Here is a 21,708-nt window from a genome sequence, read left to right as displayed (position 1 = left end):
TCAGTACACACTATCTGATCCCAGCAGATTTTTCAGCCCTAGAAAGTAATGGCATAGGTGAATATTCACAGATACCCTTGACTGTCTGGGATTTGCAGAGGTTACAAGATCTTTGACTGTTTAACAAAGTCTACTAGCAATAAATCACCACAAAGGTTCTTTTGTGAGATTAGGATCACTTTACTCAATTCAGACTGCTACGTGACACAGGAAGGTACAGCAGAAAATGAGTTACTTTTCTTTTCAGTACAGATCAGAGCACTATTAAAAGCAGCTTTTACATTTATTTCAAGATCTCAGGGTTTCTTCTGACACTGCAGCAGAGTGAAATTTAAAAGAGGCTCTTTATATAGTCATTTGTTAGTCCAGGTGGCCTGGCCAAGCAATGATTCTGCAATGTTTTTTCTCAGGCTGTCCCTTCCTTGTACTTCAATTCACACTCGAGGCTCAATGACAAAGTACTTGCCTACCATTTCTTCCCCAGTCTGCTTTTTCTAGACCTTTTGATTTAGAAATAGTTTGATTTTGCAAATTGTTAATCAGTTTGAAAGAGCAGGCTCTTGCAGAAGCTTTGGCTTTCATGTTTCTTGAAGGAATATTCTATTTTTTAGTGTAGTATGTATGACAGAGCATAAACTAAGTAAATATATTAACTGAGCAACTTCCCAAATCAAATAAGTCCCAGTAACTGCTTGCATACAATGAAAATACTAAGTTTCATGCTTCAAACTCCTATGCCAGTGACTGTTTCCCAGGAAGGTAATGTCTCTTTCCAAGTTGTTTCCCAATGGCATCATTTATCCAGGAAGCAGAAAATGTAAATGCTAGGATCTCATGGACCAGCTGGGTCTGATCTCTCAGGACTAAGATAAAAGGTCAAAATCTGAGTCTCTTCACACTTCCTTCTGCTGGAGTTAGGTGACTCTGAACAGGGAAGGAAGATTCAGAAGGCTAAAAGAAAAAAAGGAAGAAAGCCTCTCACTATATGGGTGCTGAGGTTTAGTAGGTATTCCATCTCAATGGCACTGCTTTAATCACTTCCAAGGTGTTTGATGCCTTTTATGGTTATTCAGTGTTGGATCCTAAGATCTGGTTATTCTGGGAAAATTTAGATAATTTCAACAATTATGTCTTTGATTACTGGCTTATAGAGAGTGAACCAAAATCATCCAAGTGACTCACAGAAATCCTTCCATTAACAACTATAGAGAGCAGGACACTGGTGCCATCACTTCTCAGTTTTAGAGCAAAGAAAAACCTCTTGCACATAGCAACCATGTTTTTGGGAGCTTGTGCATTCCTTTGGTTACTTTCACTATGTGGTATTAAACCACTTTCAGCTTCATTAACTTAAAATTTGAATAATTTCACGTACATCTCCATGGATGTAGCTTTTTGTGCTTCTTTGTACTCTGACTTGATGCTTTCTTTCTTCTTTGTACTCTGCTTTAATGCTTTGCCTTCTGTATTTACCACATGTGTAAGTCCAGCCTTTGCTTTTTGCTGTTGAGGAAAACAGAGACAATGCACTCTGCAGGCTTTAGCCACTTCACTGAGTCTGTGCAACTATTTCAGCAAGGATGATAGAAATCAGAAAGATTTTGAGGAGTCTTGAACCCTACAGACCAGTCCAGGTTAGGAGCTGCTGGCACATTATGATACTGGTGCCAGTGGGTTTTCACCACCTCAGGGAGTGAAACATTTCCGTATTCAAGTGTCCAAGGTCAGAAATACTTCTATTCTTCCACAGCTCACTCTTGTTGTGATAAGTACTTGTTTTCTGTCTGGGTCAGGTTTCAATCACCTCATTTCCCTTTCTTCTGTGTTGCATGGGCATAAGAAAAGGATAGTGGAGCAGCATTTATCTAGGGTAACAGAGCTGGTACCCTCAGAAAACAAAGATGGCATTTGCTTACAATGAGTGAGACAAGGGAAACAACTGCACAATGAAACAATGCATCTCTTCTGACTTTATACTAAAAATCACATTCTAATATTGTCTTTTGCCTAAGAGACCCTCAAAAGATACCATTACTGGAGAATGATATTTGTCATCTGCTTCTTACATACCACATTCCCTCTTTATACTTTTCCCTGACCTTGCCAGGAAGAATTTCCCAGAAATGTTTCAAGCATGAACTATTGCAAGAACTCTTTAGATCACCACAGTCATCAAGAGTTACAGAAATTATGAGACTCTCAGACTACTTGAACTCTAACAAAGTTCCCCCCCCACTGCAGAATGACCAGTGGCAGCTAGAATCTCTTCTAGCCAAGGGGGATGCTCCCAGGGAAGACTCTTCTAGGCTCAGTATGCTGCAATGCCAGGATAAATACTGGCACTTGCACCAGTCATGCTTAACATCCAGGGGAAACTGGACTCAAGGGTCTTAACCAGGATCATGAAATTCTGATGGGGATGGACCCCAATGTCCCAAACACAGCAGCTCTCTGTGAGAAAAACTTTACCCAAAACATAAATATCATACTGGGCAGTACAGAATGTGGCTTTTGCCTTCCACAACCCTAAGAGCTACTCATCTCACCTGTCACAAAATTAATCCAGACTTCTAGACTAGACTTCTCAACATCCTCTCAGACAACAGAGGAAGATTTTTCCACAGTCAAAATCATTTAGGGCTAGACAGATGTCTAACAGGCAGGATGCATCAGGCATGTTGTTTCCACAAAATGTGGTGACCAGACAGTCAGCTCTAGGTAACAGACCCACCACTTTCTCTGCCAAAGTTAGTTGAAAACCATTTCCTCACAAGGAAAGCACAGTGTTGCAAAGCATATAATTTATACTCCAGTTTCCATTACAGCAGATGAAAAAAAAAGGGGTAATTTGAGTATTAAGAAGCCAGACCCAGTACATGTTTCAAACCTTATTTATTTTCCTTGCCATTAATAACTAGGAATTAACAGTGGGTGACACAAAACAAAACAAAAAAACCAACCCCACAAACAAACAAAAAAAACCTACCCAAACCAAACAAAAGAAGTGGTGTAGATTTGAAAGAAGTGGAGCTATGTGGTACAGATGGAGGCACTGAAAAAAATCTGAGAAGCAGTGTTTCCCTGAACATTTTTCTGCTGTTTATAGTGTTGAATGGATAATTCCATGTACCTGAAGGAAGAAATTTTGGACATACAGATGACATGGAGTCTTAGGACATACTCCATGAAGCACCAGGGTGAAAAATAATACAATTTCCTTTTGAGATTTACCTTATCCAGGTATATTGATCTTCCAGACAAGAATGACTCCTTAAAGAGGACAGTAAATGAGAGGATATCAAATAGGAAAAAAAAAATCTTTAAATAAAAATTTAGTTCACTCTTACTTTACAGAATATTTAAAAGCACCATAGCATTTTTCTGCCCATTTTAAAAATGACCAAGAAGAGACTAGAATGATTTTCGCTGGTAACTTCAGAGGAAATTTTGTGAAGAAACGGATGCAAGCTAAGTAAAAGGAAAGTAATATTTTGTACACCACAACTATAATCAGAATCTGGCATTGGTTTATTCAAATTTTGCTTTCTTGGAAGCAAAGCTTACATGTTTGTAAACATCAAATTAAACATTGCTTAATTTTACAATTTCCTAAACAAATACTTTTTTACCCTGAAGGGCATATGCAGACCCATTTATTTGTGTCACAGTTCTCCTGTTGATCTGTGCTTCTATTTCTTTAAAACAATTGGTTCCTGTACAATTTTTAATGGATCTTAAAAATTTCTTCCAATATTGTGCAAGTCATAGGCAAGGCCATTTTTAAGTGTGCACTTCCTTACATTTCTTTTTTATCAGTACTTAACTAATGCAACTGTGAAAAACTATACATTTTCAGGAAAATGTTTATATTTTGGTCCTGTACTTAAAGACCTTCTATAATCAAGTTGTTTACATGAATTTGAACCACAAGCATGTACACAACAAAACCACTATACCAATGTTTCTTGGTCTATGCATAAAAAGTATGTCTTCTACTTACACTGAAACATACAAAAAATAAACTACAAAAATTGTTTACACTTGATTTCAGCAAAAAAAGCTTTCTTCAAGAAAAATGATTCTTCTTTTTTTCAGCCATCAAAAAAGGAATGCAAGTAAATAATAAATACATGTGCTTTCTCCATATAGACATATTTACACTTGAGTCTTTGGCTTATGTTTAAGTTTCTTTATAAAGATCTTTATGTGATCCAGCCATCATTGCACATTAAAACAAAATAAGCCAGTTTTTCTTTTACTATATATAATATATATATGCAACACTTGAAACGTATAAAGAATGAACCTTACTATCAATCTGCACTGTTATTGTACTTTAACAATGTATCAAAAAGAAAAAAATTAATACCATATAGGAAATATTGATACATGCAACAGATGGTCGCTCTACTGTATCTGAGAGACGGCTGCATATACACACACGAGAAGGTCCTAATCTGCGCAAATCTCTTCTGGTTTTCATTAAATAGTATTTATGTGGCACTAAATGTTGTTACTGTATACAAGCATAGAAACAGATTGAGTTCTTTTATTAAGATACACAACTTCATAAGAAAAATACTTTGCATTTAAAATTTAAAATCCCTCCCACCCCCCTCTTCCCCTAAAATCTTTCTTCACAGGATCAAGCACTGTTGTCAAAACAGCTTATTGAGATTCATATATTTGGTGAACTTCGTCACATCCTTTCCGACTAAGAGGATTCCAGGTACTCCAGTGCAACATCATAGCAGAAACGATATTGCTCCTTTAAGAGGAACAGAAACAGAAGTTACATTAAAATCTAAAATCTTAGCAGCAATATCTATAACCAAGAACATTCTTTGCTAATTAGTAAACCAGACAGGCTTGGATTTTCTATTTTTTTCCCCCTATTACACAAGTATATTACCAGCTCTGATTTAAACATTCACCCTAAACAATGAAGGGGAAAAGGAGCCTGACCATGGAAAATAATGATGTGCTTCTTTGATTTTTTTCAGCTTCTGAACTGGTTTATCAAACATGAAAAGCTCTCCTCTCAGTCAGAGAATTCTTGCAGTGAAAGCACCTTGACTCTGATACACCACTTCTATTTGAGTTAGCTGATATTGAGCAGTAACTGGTGCAGGACCCCAAGCAGCTCTGTGTCCAGAGCCCATTGGTACAGTCCTGTTGATGTGGCATCCAAAAGATCAGACTAACATTTAAAAAGAAGTTCAAAACCTCATTGTGGTTATTATTTATCCTCAACAATACTGTTGTTGATAGCTGATACTGGGAGACAGGGAGGAAGACAGAGAGAGAAGAGGGAAAGAGAAAGAAGAAATAAAACCGAGGAAATGAATTTGATGTCTATTGTCTTTATGACTTGAAAAATGAAATCTGCCCTTGTGATTTATTTTTGTTTTCACAGGAAGACAGTGTGATGCATTAACAGGAAGTTGTGGGGATATCTTAAAGGCTTTATTGCACTGCTCGTTGTTATCTGATCATGTTGCCGAAAGTAGGGCACATGACACTGCTTTATAGTGGATTTCCTGGTTTGTTTTCTAACTAAAAACTCAACAGCTGGTGCTGTTCAAGAGTTCTGAATAAAAATTCATACAGCACAAATACATAACTAAAAAAATATAGCAACTTCAGTGTAAAGCTACAGTGGAATTCAGGACTATTTTGCAATTTATGTTTGCAGAGCATTTATCAGAAACAAACACAATCTACCTCAGCCTCCCTTTACAGAGATAGAGAAAATTTTTCATATGATCTGACCTGTTTTCTTGACAGCAGTGAACTGAAACCCAGGCAGCAATTCAATATGTTGTGTCTCAGATGTCTATGGCATGGGAGAATGCAAAGCATTTTCAGCAAAAGCAGCAATACCTAGACCAGCGTCACTGCTGCCACAGGATGTTCTATTTGTAACATATTAACCACCTTCTTCTCATGTGGAGGCAAGGGATGGAAGTGATGCACTATGATTAAGAGAATTATGCCACAGAAGCTATTTGATATTAAGCAAACACTGACACTTGGAAAAAATGGGAATATGGGAAGAGGCAGATACAGCCATTTTGTACAATATGCAAGTTCACAGGGTCAGAAGCAATTTCCACTATGTGTTAACACTATGAGTTTATAATTTCAATTGGCATCCCTGATTTTTATGCTGTAGGCAGCCATCTGGCTGAAAAGTGACACTGGCAGCTGGCAGTGTGAGACTCAAATGGCAGGAACTCCCAAACACTATATAACCTGCCTTCATTCACCTACAAAAAAGAAAAACATCCATGTGGAAGAATTTTTTAAGGATCTTCCAGTCCTTAATGTTCAGTTTTTGCTGGAGAGGCAAATGTTTGAATGGGTAGGCACCCATATGGGTGCATAAAGATTAACCAGAAGATTTAAGGTCATTTTGAGTTCTGGCAATGTATACGCAGGTATTTAGTCTTGCAGTTTTGCTAATTCAGGCTCATATTGTTTGTATTAGTTTATTGTTTATTATTTAACTGTTGGATTCAATAATTAAGGATCTCTTAATTGAAGAGACACTTCAATTAAGGATCTCTTCCAACCTAAATAATTTTATATATTCATTTGCAAAATACTAGATCCAAATGCTTGATTTTAAAGTTCTGAGGTATCATTTTGACTCCCACAAATCTGAGAAACAAAGATTGTCAGTATTCAGTACAACTTCCAAAGCAGCAGTTTTTACTAAGGAGCAAAATATTCACAGATCCAGCTAGGAATCTGTATTTCACAGCTTCATCCTACCAAGGAGAAATGCCTCACTCTGTAAAATTTCAAGACAGCTTGTGCGAGTGCAGCCTGCTGCAACTTCCTTTCAAACAGACTGGGTTATTTTGGGAGATTAAAGTGTCTTCTGTTAACTCAGAATGCTTTCTGTGGAAAGCATACAACCACTACAAGAAAAGTAGTGTAAAATGCTAAGCCTGTCCTCTCATGATGCTGACTTGTATTTACACACAATAGCTTCTGGCCCATGGTGGGTTTGCACAGTTTTTGTGAGCATAGGACTAAAAACACAGCTCACACAATGAGGCAGCCTCAGACTCCCTGGCTGTTTGCAGCAACTCTGCAGGTGTGGTGCTTACCGGAGTTTCTACCATGTTGGGCTTGCTGTTCCGCAAGGTCTTCACGGCGTGGAAAACATCCACCACATTCTGCCTTTTCACCATCTCAACCACGATGCCGATGGCGCAGAACATCCCGCTCCGGCCACCGCCATTTCTGTACACAAAGAAAAGAGAGAGTTAAATGACACTGTGGCCTAAGACAGCACCCAAAACACATTTATGTTCTTTCACTCTGTAAGCACGAGTGATTCCTGAGTCCCAGAGGCAGACCAGACTTTAACAATCTCTTTGCAGCTCCAGAGGGTTTGGTCTAAGACATTTTTTTTTCTGAGCTTCCTCTCAATTACTGCTTTTGAATTATGTCCTTACAGCCCATCATGCTGCCCAACTATGCTGTAAGTCTAAATTACATATGCATTAGAAATAAAAAGAAAAAAATGTAACCCAAGTTCAATGGCAAGTAGGACATTAGAAATAATAAAAACAAGTTCAATGCCAAGTACATTTTCCACTTACTTCTGGAAAGACACTCACTTAACTTATGATGTGAAGATTATTCAACCAGATATGCTAAGGCATCACTGATTTAATAACTTGTTGACCTTTGGGGACACGTCTGAATTATTATTTCAAAGAAATAAAGGTAGGTATTTCTTCTTATTAATTTTGAGGTGGTGTAGGCAGAAACAGGTCACTAGGTAATACTGAACATTTAAACTGAGGTCTTTTTTTCAGAGTAAGAAGACAGATTGATTACTCTCTGCTTAGGGAGAAGAAGATGCTGTCTTTTCAAAACTCCCAGTTCAGCTCCCATTAAAGTATCAGATAAGCAACCAGCAGCCATTTACCAACAATAGTTTTAGTATCATGTACTGTAATAGAGCTTTTTTCAGATTTCCTATATCCATAGTTTTCAGTTTAAATCCCTCAAAATACTGTAGGCCTTTCTATTGGGAAAAAATATATCACATTCTGTGCAAAAAGGACACAAAAGCCCCCTATTTGGCACTCAGTATAGAAGACTTCCTTACTGAAACCAGGCAGAAGAAACAGATCTGAATATGTCTTGCACCTGAAAAAGACGCTATTATGTACAGATGACAGTACACACGGTATCAATGTAGTATCACGCTCAAAATACTCATTCCTTGACCTGACACAGAAAAATCTAAAAGTTGAATAAAACTAACCTACAGTGGTAGGCACTGGTACTTCTTTATGTTTTTTTATTAAAAAAATAACAGGCACAGGTGCAAAAGAATGTATCCATAAGAATACTGCTTAAATTAAAGCCAATAATTAATTTATAAGAATTTATTTGAAGAGCAGCAATTTACTTTCTCCAAGTTACTCACAGGCAATGGATGATGGTTCGGCCCTCCCCTTCTTCACATTCCTCTTGCCATTTTTCAACCTGGAGAATCAACTTCAAGAAGGATCTCTTGGAAGCTGGTACATCTCTGTGAGAAGCCCATCCCAAATACTGGAATTGCTGCACCATCAGGTAGCCCTCTTGTGGCTGGGGGAAATCAAAGGGCTTTAGGTCAAAATGGCACCTTTACATCTTGGTTTAGGAAACCAAAATATAAAACTAATGTGAAACCTTGATGTTTATATTATGGAGGTTCTAATGTGTATACAATGCATGGTAGGGGCTCCAGTAATTCCTACCACATGAGTTCAAGGAAAATGTGAGAAAAGGTAAAAAAGGGAGCTACATAGAAGACCACATCACAGTTTATCAATCACAAATGTAACTTATACTGAATTCTAAATCAACAAATACCCTAGATTCTGTAGATTCTATGTGCCAAGGTTGCTTAGCAGCAGTAATCAATTTAAAACATCACTATTAAATTCTTAGAGTCGCAGAAATAGAGAGATACATTCGGCTCCTATTCATGAACTGACCCCATTATAAATGAACAATGAGTAATACTGGTGCACAAACATGACTACTGTCCTTGAAGTCTTCCCTTTGTGCCAGACTATGATAATCATGACAACCTCGCTGCCAGTCTCTGAGCCTTCCACGTGCTAGATGTGACACAGAGAAAGCTTTGAATAGAATTTGACTGTCACAAGAAAGGCCTCAATAACAGGAAGAATAAATACTCTTTCTAGTTTCTTGAAGCTGAAGATGACAACTAGGAATGTGGATTTTAGAAAAGTAACAACAGAGCAGAGAGATTTTTAAAAGCAAAGCTTATAAGCAAAAGGACATAGAAGACAAAGAGAAGTGGAAGAGTAATAAATCAGAGCATCATAAAAAAGGAAGAAATGGAAAAAATAAGAAAAAAAAAGGGAAAAAAAGGAGGAAGTCTCAAAATACAAGAAAAAAGCGCTGCAGCATAATATTTGCCAGTATGCCCACACCTTAGTTTCCTGTAGTTTCCAAAAAGAGCTGAAAATGTTTTGTTTTTTTTTTAAATTCTGAATATAAGCAAGGAAAAAAAAAAAAAACAGAGTAAAATGCTAGCCACATGAAAACTGGTTTTTGCCCTCTGAAAAATGAAAATGTGACCAAAATAAAAGAAAACAAAAATAAAACAAAATACATGAAAGATCTTTGTGTACACAGTAATTAATTTCCCCCATAGTATCTTTCAAGATTAATGATAGTTAAACAAATACTCAAGATACACTAGAAATTGTGATAAATTGAATATTGGATGTAAGACAAAAAGCAGTCGTGGTAAGGAAATAGGGATTGCTGGTTAATTGCACATAGGTGACAGGTGGCACAAGTGTCTGTAACTCTTTTTGGTAGGCAATATAAACAAGCAATTCACAGAGGTGAGCTAAGGGGGAAACACTGTGTGGGAAGCAGGATTTAAGAAGACACTGCAAGAGGGTGGAACACTATGGGACACTAAAAAGATAAGATGGTCAAAGGTATGAAAGAGCTGACAAGAATGCAAGACTGACACTGCTACTGAAGCTGAGAAAAAGATGATAACTGTAGGTTGAGGCACAGTGGTGGCAGAACCCATTAGAGGCAGAGGAGTTTTCAGGGTTTTTTCACACCCTGCTTTGCAGGGTGCCACAGTCTGAGTTTCCTGTTGTGGTTTTCACATCTTAGGCTGAGAAGTGCTGGTTGTATAAGCAGCCTCAGTGTTTCTGTTCGTGATTCACCACAGAAAACATCTTACCAAAGCTATGAACTAAATACACGTTCATTACAGGGATATTTCTTTTACTGCACACCAAATCAAGAGAACACAGAATACTTCTCCCACATCAGGCAGAATGCCTCCGAACAACATCTAATCATCTTAAAACTCTCTCTGCTTATTGTAGAAAAGTACTGCAGCGGTAGAAAAGTACTAGAAATCGGTATTAGATACTGATGCTTGAAGGAATCTTTTCTGAGTAATGTCTTATGAACATTAGTACTTTACTATTATTCAAAATTAAAAAGCACAAGAGCCTAGAAAGCATGAAAAACAAAATATTTTTCTGTCACATATTGCTAGAATAATCCTTACTCTTGTTAGATTGCATATCCTGAAAATTCTGTTTATGACGTCACAGTCCATTGAACATGACATGCATTCCACTTGGATGGGGCCGTACCGCAGTATCCCTTCCTCGGGCCAGTATTGTGGGCAACCCTGTACCAGAGCAAAACATGCATAATTAAAAGGTAAATTACAACCTGACATTGCCTTATTCCACTGCAGACATCTCACCTAACTTGAACTGAGCAACTAGTGTTGATTAGTCACTGTAAAACAGAGAACAATTGTAAAGTCACTGCACTGCTCTTCATTTTCATCATCTAGTAAATCCAGAGTGATTAAAGGAGTGTGATAGTACATTGAAAATTCAAGCTCCAAACTAACCTGTGCTAAGTCGACTTCATTTAACATCACAAGAGAAGTACAGCCATAGTCGTACACTAATCTCCAGAAATCTTTCACAGTGTTTGGTAAAGGATGTTGTGTGACGATAAAAGCTGCTGGCTGCCTGTAGCTCTGTAAAGGTAAACAATTTTATTAGTACCAGTATGGGAAATACTTAAATTCTACTGAAACAGAACAAAACATAAAAATAGAACAAAGGTGTGACATCAGTTACTTCATATATCACTGAGGATGTAAAAGTTAAAAACACATTATCATGTCCAATAAGAACAAAGAGGTTACTCTGCTCAGGTCTGCCTTCTTCTTGGTTACAGAACAAGCCCTGCTTTTACACTCAGATATGCTCCAGGCACTGAAGATGTTCTTTGTCGCTCTGCTGAGCTGAGGCTCAGGCAACTCTGCTCTAGGGTCTGTGTCCAGGAGCCAAGCAGGGAATCTTCACCTCATGATACAGAGAGGGGTGCAGAGGTCTCAGATCACCCTCACCACAGTAGGTTTTATGTGAACTCTGCGATTGAACTGGGGACTAAGTTCAATCCCAAACTCTGTTTCATAGTGCACAGCCACAGGGACACCCACAGAACTGACTTTTGGGATCACAGGGACCCATTTCCAGCAGAAAGTATAAGTTCAACAGTAAAATCCTATTTCCTGCCATGACTGAAGGTTCCATTTTCTGTATGCTGTGTTATACACAACTGCAAATAGGGACTTTCAGCCTTGCAGAGTAACTGAGAGGCAACTAACAGTGGAGGGGCTCCTTTCCTGCTGCAGATGTTTTATGAGCAGCAAGCAGAAGAGAAGTGATTGGAAGTCTTTTGCACGCAATTTAAAATCATCCATGGAAAAGTCAATTAACCCAAGAGAAAGACCTGGTAGGGCAATAAACCACTTTTGCTATGAAAGCTTGCTTATTTGAAGATTGATCTAAGCGATTGTTATGTGTAATATATCAACATACATTCCAATAACTTGTTGTTAATGTCTTTAGCATCAGTACTTGCTTGACAAGAGATTAAGGAAGTTGCCGATTTTTTTAACATGGATTTTTGTTACCTTTTCTAATGGAAGGATGTTGGGGTAGTAGCAGCTCATGTCCTACTTCCTAGAACTGTCCAGGGACAACCAATTTTGATTCTTCCCCTGTACTTTTAAGAAGTAAAAAAAGTCCTAACTAATGTTTTCCTACCCCTTTTTCCCATAATTTATTGTGTTTCTCAAGAGAAAGATAAGGGGTAAGTTCCTCTTTCTGTTTTGTTATTGAGAGTCCCTTTTTCTTGTCCAGGAGTCGTTCCTCTTCTCTGAATAAATCAGTCTTTAAAAAAATGTCCAGAAGAGAAAAGGCAAAAAAAAAAAAAAAAAGGTTGTTACCTAAAATTTTAACCTTTTATTTATAACCTTGTTATATGCCTTCACTGTAATATAATACCTTTTTATTTCTGCTGCTATTTTTCCTTTTATTACTACCATTTCTGCCTTTTCTAACTTGTCTCTGATTGCTGATCCATTAATATATTGCTTGGTTCATGTTCTACCTGCCACATGCTGTTGCACACTCAAGAGTCCTCCTGCCTCCCAGAGCCTGTGTTGCCTTTCTTTCACCCCAAACCACACTCCTCAATGCAGCTCTGTTGGTTTGTTCATAGCACATCAATTTTATCCAGGTGCTTAATGCAATTTTTACTGCAATTCTAAACAATTTTTGCTACCAGAATTCTATTTACTGCTCTAATTCATCTTTTCAGCCCCCAGTGACACCCTAATACATTGGTACTCCTCTATTTTTTTTTTGACACAATCAGTTGGTTATGAGATTAGGAGCTGCATTTTGCTATCAGTGTGTTTTCTGCACTACCTCAGGCAGAACTCAAGGATGACTATACCAATCAGTGTTGATGATTTCTGCTACTATTTGCCATTTTATTTCAGCATCTCTCCTTGACATGGCAGTTTCTGACAGCATTTCATTTTTGAAGAAGGGGAGATGCTCCTGAAAATCAGGCCACTTCAATAAGTATTTATTGTAAAAGTGGCTTTAGAGGCTTAACTTTGGAAATGCTAATGGGAGGCACAGGCAGGTATCTGGCAGCACATGAACTGCTTTATTGATCAGACACATATAAGCAGATTCAACTCTATTTTTCCCATTAATTCATCTTTCCCCCTGACAGTACTTCTGTTACTCAGACTTCAACTTTAAAGAGCTGCAACTCAAAACATAAACAACAAACTCCCCCATCCTATACTCTATACCCAAACATGCCAAGAAAACAATTTTTTCTTCCTCTGTTGCTTCTACCTCAGTATAGAAAGACTTTTTAATGAAATAGTGATAGTAACCTCATGTTCAGAAAGATAACATTTACTTCTTAACAAACAGCAGATTTTTAAAATCTTGCTGAGATTTGAGATTTGGAGGTCAGGACACTAGAGCTTTATATAATGCTGTTAAAAAGGTAAGATTTCCAGTGGGTCCAACAAAGATGCCAAAGACTAAAGATAACTAACCTTCTGAACAAAACCATAAGCTGGTGGGACTTCTTACCTTCTCCCCCCACCCTTCTTCATTAGGACTGTTTTATTAGGCACTGCAGTAACAGAATTACCCTTTTATAAATCAGCAAGTGCTCTCTCTCACATTACAGAGCTTTGCATCGCACACTATGCAGACAAAGAAGGTAGTCTCTTACGTCCATAAGAGCAGCATTGATGTAGTTGCTGCTCTCCCCATCAATAGTAATTAAGAAAGGCAGACATCTGTCAGGTGGCAGCATATCCATGAAGCGGTTCTTGTCGTGGTTCCTTGGCAAGCAGGCGATGCTGCAGTCCTCTGCCTGCAGGCGAGGGGTCACAGAATTCAGGGTCTAAGGGAAAAAGGACGCTTGTTTTAGCACACTGAGCTAACACACACGGGACTCGGAAGCCCTGAGCTTTACTGTAAAATACTGCAATATGAGAAAACATGAGGCATTAGCAAGAAGACATTAACAAATGCAAGATCCTATCTGTTGTAGGACATTCTGGGGCTTTGCAAGGTGGGTTAAGTTGCAGGCATTCTACATACCACTGAACACATTCCGCATTACACCACCCCTTCCAAAAGGAATAAGACAAAGAGGATCCTTTGGAGCTCTAAAAAGTTATGCCTTTTATGCAAATGCAAGCCAAAACTGTCTGGCTCCTACTCATTGGTCTTTTTTTCAGACAGTTATTTACTGCAATTTTATTAAAAGGAGGATATTCTGTATTTAAAACAATTTTGCAAAGCACATAAACATGGATGCTTGATTTTGTAGACAAAATGTTAAGGACCAATTGCTATAAAAGTCACATGAAAAACCTTCTCCTTAAAATAAATTAAATCTATCTAGAGGCAAAAAAATTGTTGTCACATCAAGAGTTAGGTGGAACTGTGAATACCTGAAACTCATCTTTGAGATGTGAAGAGTTTGTCTGAGAGTCTATTCTAATCATATCAAAATAAGCAGCTTTGAATTCACAGACAGGAATGGCAGTTTCTCCACACAAGCAAGCTTCTAGAATGGCATCGTGAATAAAGATGTACTGCTCCTGTCAAATTAGGAAAAGAAACAAAAATTGTAGCCATTTAAAACCAACAGATCTCTCCTTTTAGGATAAACAGACCTACTGCACACTCTTAAACCCATTCAAAGTACTCAATACATTAAATAATGTTTTAATACAAATAGTCTTGTTCTTATTGGGGTGCAGTGAACACGGATGTTTTCCTCAGGACCAATTTAAATTCAGTAAAACTTAACAGAACAGGGATAGTAATTTATTTAAGATGAGATTTTCAGTTTTCTTGTACTGCTTGCGAGTTTCTGTGCATATACCAAAGGCTTGTTTGCTTTATCAATTTTTTTTTAATAGCTTTCAATCTTCTGATGTTAGCAGAAATTTCAAGCACTACCAGTCTGATTAGCAAGTATTTGGCACGTTGCATTCTCCTTATGCATGTGCAAGCTAGTGCATCAGTTGCCTCCTACTTGGCTCTAGGCCAGTAATAAATTCCAGTGTGTGCCAATGGAAGCACCAATTTTTCCAATTTTTACTAACTTGTCTTAAGAGAGCCTGAATCCTAGATAACTGCGTTACTATTTCAGTCAGGCCTTCTGTCAGTTTTTACACAAAATGCCCATTATATTTACTCACCCTGAGAGTAATAGATGTAAACCTTTTCTAGAACTGTGCCAGCCTCACGTAGCTACTGTGAATACCAACAAGGTTCTTAAGAGCACAAAATTTAACATGTGCTGTAAAAGCAGCACATGTCCAGGGACCACAGTAATCTTCTGGCCCTACAGTCTTACTCATACAGCTATGGAGCTACTGGCATCACTGTTGACTGTATGACCATCACAAGAACTTGATGCAATGACAGCTTTGTTTTGCTATGCAAATATGAGCCTCTAAGAGAAGGTGAGACATAAGAGAGGTAAGAGGCAGAAGGGAGAGAAAGGAATAATAGTAGATATGTTAATTCACATGCAAGTGCAGATCAGACTGGGAGGGTTAAAGTTACACTGAAACACTCCACCCCATGCACTTTCCAAAGATTAGTGGGCTTGTAGCAGGAGGAGTTGACCAGGACTGTTTATTGTTCAACTGGCAGAAGTTGCAGCATGTTATGGTTTGACACTGGAACAATGTTAGTGCTCTTATGAAAATGTGATTTCTCTCTTGAATGCTGTGAAGTGGAATTTAGAATAGAGCAAAGTAGGCTTAAGCTTAATAACAGGAAAAAAACTTTATTAAACTACTATTATAAAAGAAAAGAGAAAACTAAAGAAGGGAAAAAAAACCCACACAAAGGTTAAATGAAAACTTTGTAAAACATTTCTCCTCCCTACCACCTAACTCTAACAAATCACAGTGAGACACAATCTAGACCGTAATCAGGTTTCTACCTTCTAAACAACTAATACTTAGTCTATTGAGGGAACAGAGTCTCTCCTGTGCCACAGACCCCCCAAGAAACACAGCTCTACATCCTGTGTTTCTATGTCACACATGGCACCGCCCGGAGAAAAAGTTTGCTATGGTGACTCTTCTCTTTTCTATGCACAGTGCTTTCACTACTAAATGCATGGATGGACAGACTACTTTTAAGATTTTTTTCTTTTTAAGGATGCCCTGCCAAGAGGGGAGAAAACAATAGTTTAGTTTTTATTGTCTGGGACCACAGTCCCCCCCCATTTTCCCCTGGGGCCAAGGGCTCAAGAATAGAGATATTTTTCTCTTTTTTTTCTTTTTCAAGACAAGGGGGCGCTACCACAAACTACTTAACTTTTTCTCTGTTCACTCTAATTTTGTTTTTTTCCCAGCTGAAGCAGGTCTTTTGACTCACTGGCATCCTCTTAAAACACAGTTTTTCTTAAAAGAGAAGATTAGTTTAAGTTGTGGCTAACACGGAAAAGTTTAGCCAAAAGCTACTCTTTGTCCCCCTCCCATCCAGAATTCTTCCTTCCAACATCTCAGAGTTTAAAGTGTCCCTCTTCTTTTTTTTCAAACTAAGGAGGAAAAAGAAAAATTCACAAAGCTTTTATTTTTTAAAGAAAAGTTAAAAGTCTGAACTCCCAAGATAGCTCAATGCCTGGACATTTAGTAACTCTTACATAACTGGGCACTTTAAAGCTCCCCCCCCCCCCCACCCCCGCTCTTCCTTCCTCACAGCTTTCTCTCTCCCTCTCGGGAGAGAAACTCTAGGGGGTTGGAATAGAGATATCTCAAATTTCTTTCACCCTTCCATCTGCAGAGGCCAGCTCAGTTCCAGTCCTACTACCCTTCAAGCTTACTTTTTAAGTTATAGGAGCTTCCCCTCCCCCCCCAGCTCGTAGCTGGGCAGGGGAGGTTTGCACTACACGCTAACCAGAACTAAAGAAAGCAAGTTCCCCTGAAAATTCTACTTTCAACCCCTCTGTGTTCTCAAAAGCGTGTCTACTTTCAATTAGTCAATATCTAAATTAACCTCTTCCTTCCAGAAAAAATTCTCTTTCCGTGTCAAACCACAACACAGCATGAAATAAAACTGCACCAAATTACACTGACATGTTTGGCTGGCAACTGTAGAGATTTTCATGAGGTCACAGGTGAAATAACATCTCAGGAACATGTCCTTATGGAGGGCAGGAGAGAGAAGTGGTGAACCACTTCAGGTAATCTGCCAATATAAAACCAATCAACTGTGTTTTTTGGAAGCTCAGTGGTACTCTGGTGGTAGAGTGGAAGCTATTAGAACTTCATTCCTAAGGCAATGATATTATTGTGAAACTGCTGAAGGTGTGTTGAAAGACTTAAGAGTAAAAATACGAAAAGATTCACAGCAAGGTTAATAAAACAAACAAAAACAAAATTGAAAAGAGCATGTGAAATGGACATAAAGTTCACCAGCAAATTTATAGATAAAGTGACTGAAGACTGTCTAAAACAAGTGTCAGCCTGCTAAAATTCCACCTTTGGGATTCTGGGATTGCAAATACCAGAGCTGGGGAGACACATCCCAGACATGACCAATGTAAGGTCTTCCCTGAAAAAATCCTTCTTTCTTTCCTTTTGTCACCTAGTTAGGGGGGCACTTGTTTCTGTGAAGACTACAAGAGTTGGCAGATTTGTTGCACCACCCTGGTTCTGAGTGCTTTTGCACTCAGCAATGGTCCCCAGTGGAGGCACCTCCTTGACAGGGCCACCACCTGCTCACTTTGCAGAGTCACAGTGAAATTCACCTGAACGTTTCAAAAAGCATCAGGTGCTTCAAAGGCAAACTGCTGTACCTCAGTTTGTACCATGTTGATGCGCCGGGACCGCAAAGCTTTGACACAGTTGTAGATATCCACAACACCTTCTCTTTCTGCCATATCCAACATAATATCAATCACGATATAACAGCCTGTCCGTCCAGCACCAGCACTGAAAAGAATCAGTAAATACTGTTAGGAATAGCCTCAGAAAAACTCTACAAACTTTATAACCGTTATTGAGAGCATTCTTATAAAATCATTCTGCTTTTTATCACAGCCACTATCTAATTTTTGTCTTCTCTCCTTCTCATCATAATGTCCTTTAAATCTTTTGATGTGTTCAAAACAACATTTTTCCATCACATTTGATCCACTAAGTAACAGCAAAAATAAATGTATTCTTTTTATCACCCAGATCAATACTTTAATTAAAAAAATAAGTTTGTTTAACTGATATCTGAAGACTGATTAAACTTATGCACTTCAGAATATTATAGATCTTGTTTTTCTTTAATAAGACTATGAATAATTTTTAAGTGATCTATTACAATAAGAAACTCAAATGTATGTTTTACCAGCCAAGTTCCAAGCGAGCTCAGACAGTACATTTAATGATACCTAGAAGATTCACTTATGATTTATTTTGGCTTTACATAAAGCTAGTGACAGTTTTTGCACAGTGAATTATTAAAATCTGTAAAGGCTGAGTAACTTCATCTACAAAATGTAATTAAACATTTGACTAAAATACTTTGATAAATCACACATTTGTAGAAACCAAATTCTATCTATCAAAGGATAGTGTCCCAACAACATAACATTGCAAAATCTGCACAGGAGAAACATTCTGTATTTGTTGCCACTAACCTCATTCCATCTTTCTTCATCTACTTGCTTACTTTGCTTTAAATTAATAATCTGTTCAGACATTATATGCAACACCAAGCTATCAAAGCAGATGCATCTACACTCATTCTCAAATGCTGTCACAAAATTTGTTGAAGCTACCTAAAATGATAGCCTGGAGTATCATGATTTAGTATCATGATTGCAACTGTTGTGGGAAAAGGAAAATCTCACATTATACTATGAAAGAAAAGTGTACAAGAATCTGGTTATTTTCAAACATTGCTGTAAACAGCCAAATCCTACTGCAGTGTGAATCAGGCAATTCAAAAAGGCAAGAAGAAAACAGGGCACTTCAAAATGATGGATGCTTCAGAAGAGACTGCTGTAAATAACCATATAAATAGTTGTGAAAAATACAAATCTACGCCTTTGGTACACACCTGCAATGGACAACAATAGGCCCTGCACTAGGAGGGTTGGATAATTTGACTCTCCGTATAAAGGAAAGCAGTCCTGTGGCATTGTAAGGAACTCCATGATCTGGCCAGCCAGTGAAATGAAACTGTTTAACTTCACGGATTTCATTGTAGCCCCTCTGTAAAAGGCAAAAAAAAGGTTATGAAATTCAAAGTATTTAATAGACTAGATATTATCTGTCTCAAATAATGATCACATATATTGATAGAATCTACATGCAGTTCTCATCAATTCATCAATTATTTAAAGCAACAACCCATAGGAAGCTTAGAGATGCCATTGGGTTATTTTAATTTTTAAGTTTGTAGTTTTTACTTTAGACATTAGTTTTGCTGCACTGAAGATTTTCTTAGTAGACTTTGATGCATTTCACATTGATTGTCGGAAGTTTTGCTAACTAGGGCAAGGGCCTGCTACATTTAAAGGCAAGTATGATTTAGCATATGACCACAGCTGTATCACATAAAGTATTCACAGAACTTGTCCTTTGATTGAGATTGACTCAGCAGCGGTAAGAACAGAGGGCTACGGGATGAACAGCAGGCATGACTCATAATCTGGTACTTGAGTTTAGCTCAGAAGTGTGGCTGTGGAGAAGAGGTGACTGTCAGAGAGGAGATGGCAGCAGTTAACATTTCTGGGGAAATTCAAAGTCCCACAGTGAGATGAATGCTTGGGTAGCGCTGATGCAATGCATAGCTCCCATGGTAAGCTAAGGCTGCCTACACTGCAGCCCAGCTAACAAGACAGAGGTACTTGGCATTCCACAGAAACATCAGTGTAGCCTCTTTCATCCTCCTTGCTACCAGGAAATAGTAGTTTGCTAAGCCCTTTCAAAATGTGCTCACCCTTCCCAGAGTGAAGGTCCTGACAACATATTCCGCGAGGGGCTCCATCTCTACACAAGTCACTTTGAAGTCCCCATAAACTTCAGTGTCGTCAGGCCAGTACTTGTAACATTTGACCTAAATAAAAAATTAGTATGATTTTACACAAAGGGAAAAGAAAAGCTTGAGGATACAGTGCTGCATGTAGTGCATTACACCACATTTATTTCCAAAATGACCGTGCATTCATGTGGCTTGTCACGGCTAGTGGCTGTTATGTCAAGTTAAGCACTAGCTACAAGGAATTTCCACTGTTTTACACAACTGCATTTAGGTGCCAAATTCACTTCTAAACGAGCATTTGTATTTTCTTTAGTGCTGAGCTGTGGAATATATTTCCACTTATGCTAAATTGTGATGCATTTTGCATGCATAATCAAACTGTTGCAAGTAATCCCAGATACTTTATAGACTTCCCTGAGGTATGTGTTACTGCTAAACTGTAAATTGCTAATTTCTAACCACTGATATAGAAGCACATTTCCTCTACTACTCTTCTTATTTGAGTAACACTATACAATCTATTCTGCTGAAGTATGAATTTTGGATTCAGACAATTTTCCACTGCGCATGAAAGAAACATAGAATCAGTTTTCAGAAGCTGCTTTTAGAAAATACCATAACTGCAACATTGCCTGGACTCCTTCCCTTGCCCTTTCAGGATGCAAGGCTGCCTTCACAAGACCCTTCTACATTCTGTATGTCTTGTCAGCAGTTATTTTCTTTACACTTGCAGCATTAAAAGAAAAACAAATCCAAAAACTTACTCTTCCAACTTCCACTAAATTTGTGACCATCACAACACAAGCTGACTGCTCCTGCCATATCATTCTCCAAAAATCATAAACAGTCTCATGAACTGGACCTGTAAAAACAAAAAATCCAGGTAATAATCTGCAAAAAAATAACAGTCAAAGTGAATGCTAAGAAAAAAATCCAGTGGGTTTCAGAGCTGATGCATGTGAGCACATTTGCTCAGAGAAGAAAACTTTGTGAAACCACATCACTGTGCCATTGTGCCGGTTTCCAGATTATACTGTTACTTCTGACCAATGCTGGATATTCCCAATTTAACTGAATTATCCACTTGAAAGAAAATAATGGCAGGTGTTCCATGCGGCAAAATGACAGAAGTTGCTTGAGAACTACAAGGACACAGCAATGTGTAGTATAGTGCACAGCAATCTGCATATATAGTTACACTTCCAGTTTTGTTTTACATTTGTTAAATATAATGTGCTGAGAACGAGTTTCATCAGGTGCTCACCAAGGAGACGCCCATGCCAGAGTGAAGTATCAGGCAGGAGGGTGCTGGTACAGATACTCTGCACTTACTATCCACTTCCTGGCAAGCATGGATGCACAAGCAGGCACTGAGCCAGACACTTCCCCCTGAAGTGTATTTCAACTAACTTAAGTACTTTTCTGTGAGGCAAATGAGAAGCACATGTTTACATTTTGCCTCTTGCTCTGCTGCAGAGACATGTTCAGCTGAGTGACAGGCATTTATCCTGTTACAATAATTTCCAAAACAGCTCCTTTTCCACCATCCAGCAGTACTATAAATATTACTGTATATAACAGACATAGAATTACAGAATTATCTGGGAAAGACCTTTAGCATTATCAAGTCCAACTATAAACCTAATATTGCCAAGTACACCACTAACCTTAAGTGCCACATTTGAAGACTCAGACATGTTCTTTCATGTGCTAGATCAAAGGCTGCACACAAAAGCAGCAATAATTTTTTCTCTCCTTTCCACAG

The 21,708-nt window shown here is 38.2% G+C and overlaps 1 protein-coding gene across 10 annotated transcripts in view; it reads right to left on the bottom strand.

Annotated features, from left to right (window-relative positions):
- Nucleotides 1-2,873: 2,873 nt before the first annotated feature.
- Nucleotides 2,874-21,708, bottom strand: part of PTPRK (protein tyrosine phosphatase receptor type K) — a 376,330-nt gene continuing 357,495 nt past the window's right edge. For all 10 annotated transcript variants that reach the window (XM_021547162.3, XM_077782215.1, XM_077782216.1 and 7 more), the window contains 11 exons: nucleotides 20,708-20,805; nucleotides 19,902-20,018; nucleotides 19,017-19,171; nucleotides 17,761-17,896; nucleotides 14,387-14,536; nucleotides 13,657-13,830; nucleotides 10,946-11,077; nucleotides 10,589-10,714; nucleotides 8,456-8,619; nucleotides 7,119-7,254; nucleotides 2,874-4,768 (listed from right to left, as the gene is read on the bottom strand). In XM_021547162.3, the coding sequence (XP_021402837.2) occupies nucleotides 4,715-4,768; nucleotides 7,119-7,254; nucleotides 8,456-8,619; nucleotides 10,589-10,714; nucleotides 10,946-11,077; nucleotides 13,657-13,830; nucleotides 14,387-14,536; nucleotides 17,761-17,896; nucleotides 19,017-19,171; nucleotides 19,902-20,018; nucleotides 20,708-20,805 (1,442 nt within the window). In that variant the 3' untranslated portion in view covers nucleotides 2,874-4,714. The remainder of the gene's footprint in view (nucleotides 4,769-7,118; nucleotides 7,255-8,455; nucleotides 8,620-10,588; nucleotides 10,715-10,945; nucleotides 11,078-13,656; nucleotides 13,831-14,386; nucleotides 14,537-17,760; nucleotides 17,897-19,016; nucleotides 19,172-19,901; nucleotides 20,019-20,707; nucleotides 20,806-21,708) is intronic.

The sequence above is a fragment of the Lonchura striata genome, chromosome 3 (genome assembly GCF_046129695.1).
Source record: "Lonchura striata isolate bLonStr1 chromosome 3, bLonStr1.mat, whole genome shotgun sequence".
Classification (NCBI taxonomy): domain Eukaryota; kingdom Metazoa; phylum Chordata; class Aves; order Passeriformes; family Estrildidae; genus Lonchura; species Lonchura striata.
Note: the sequence above shows the minus strand (reverse complement) of the source record. Positions and strands in the feature narration are given on the sequence as shown.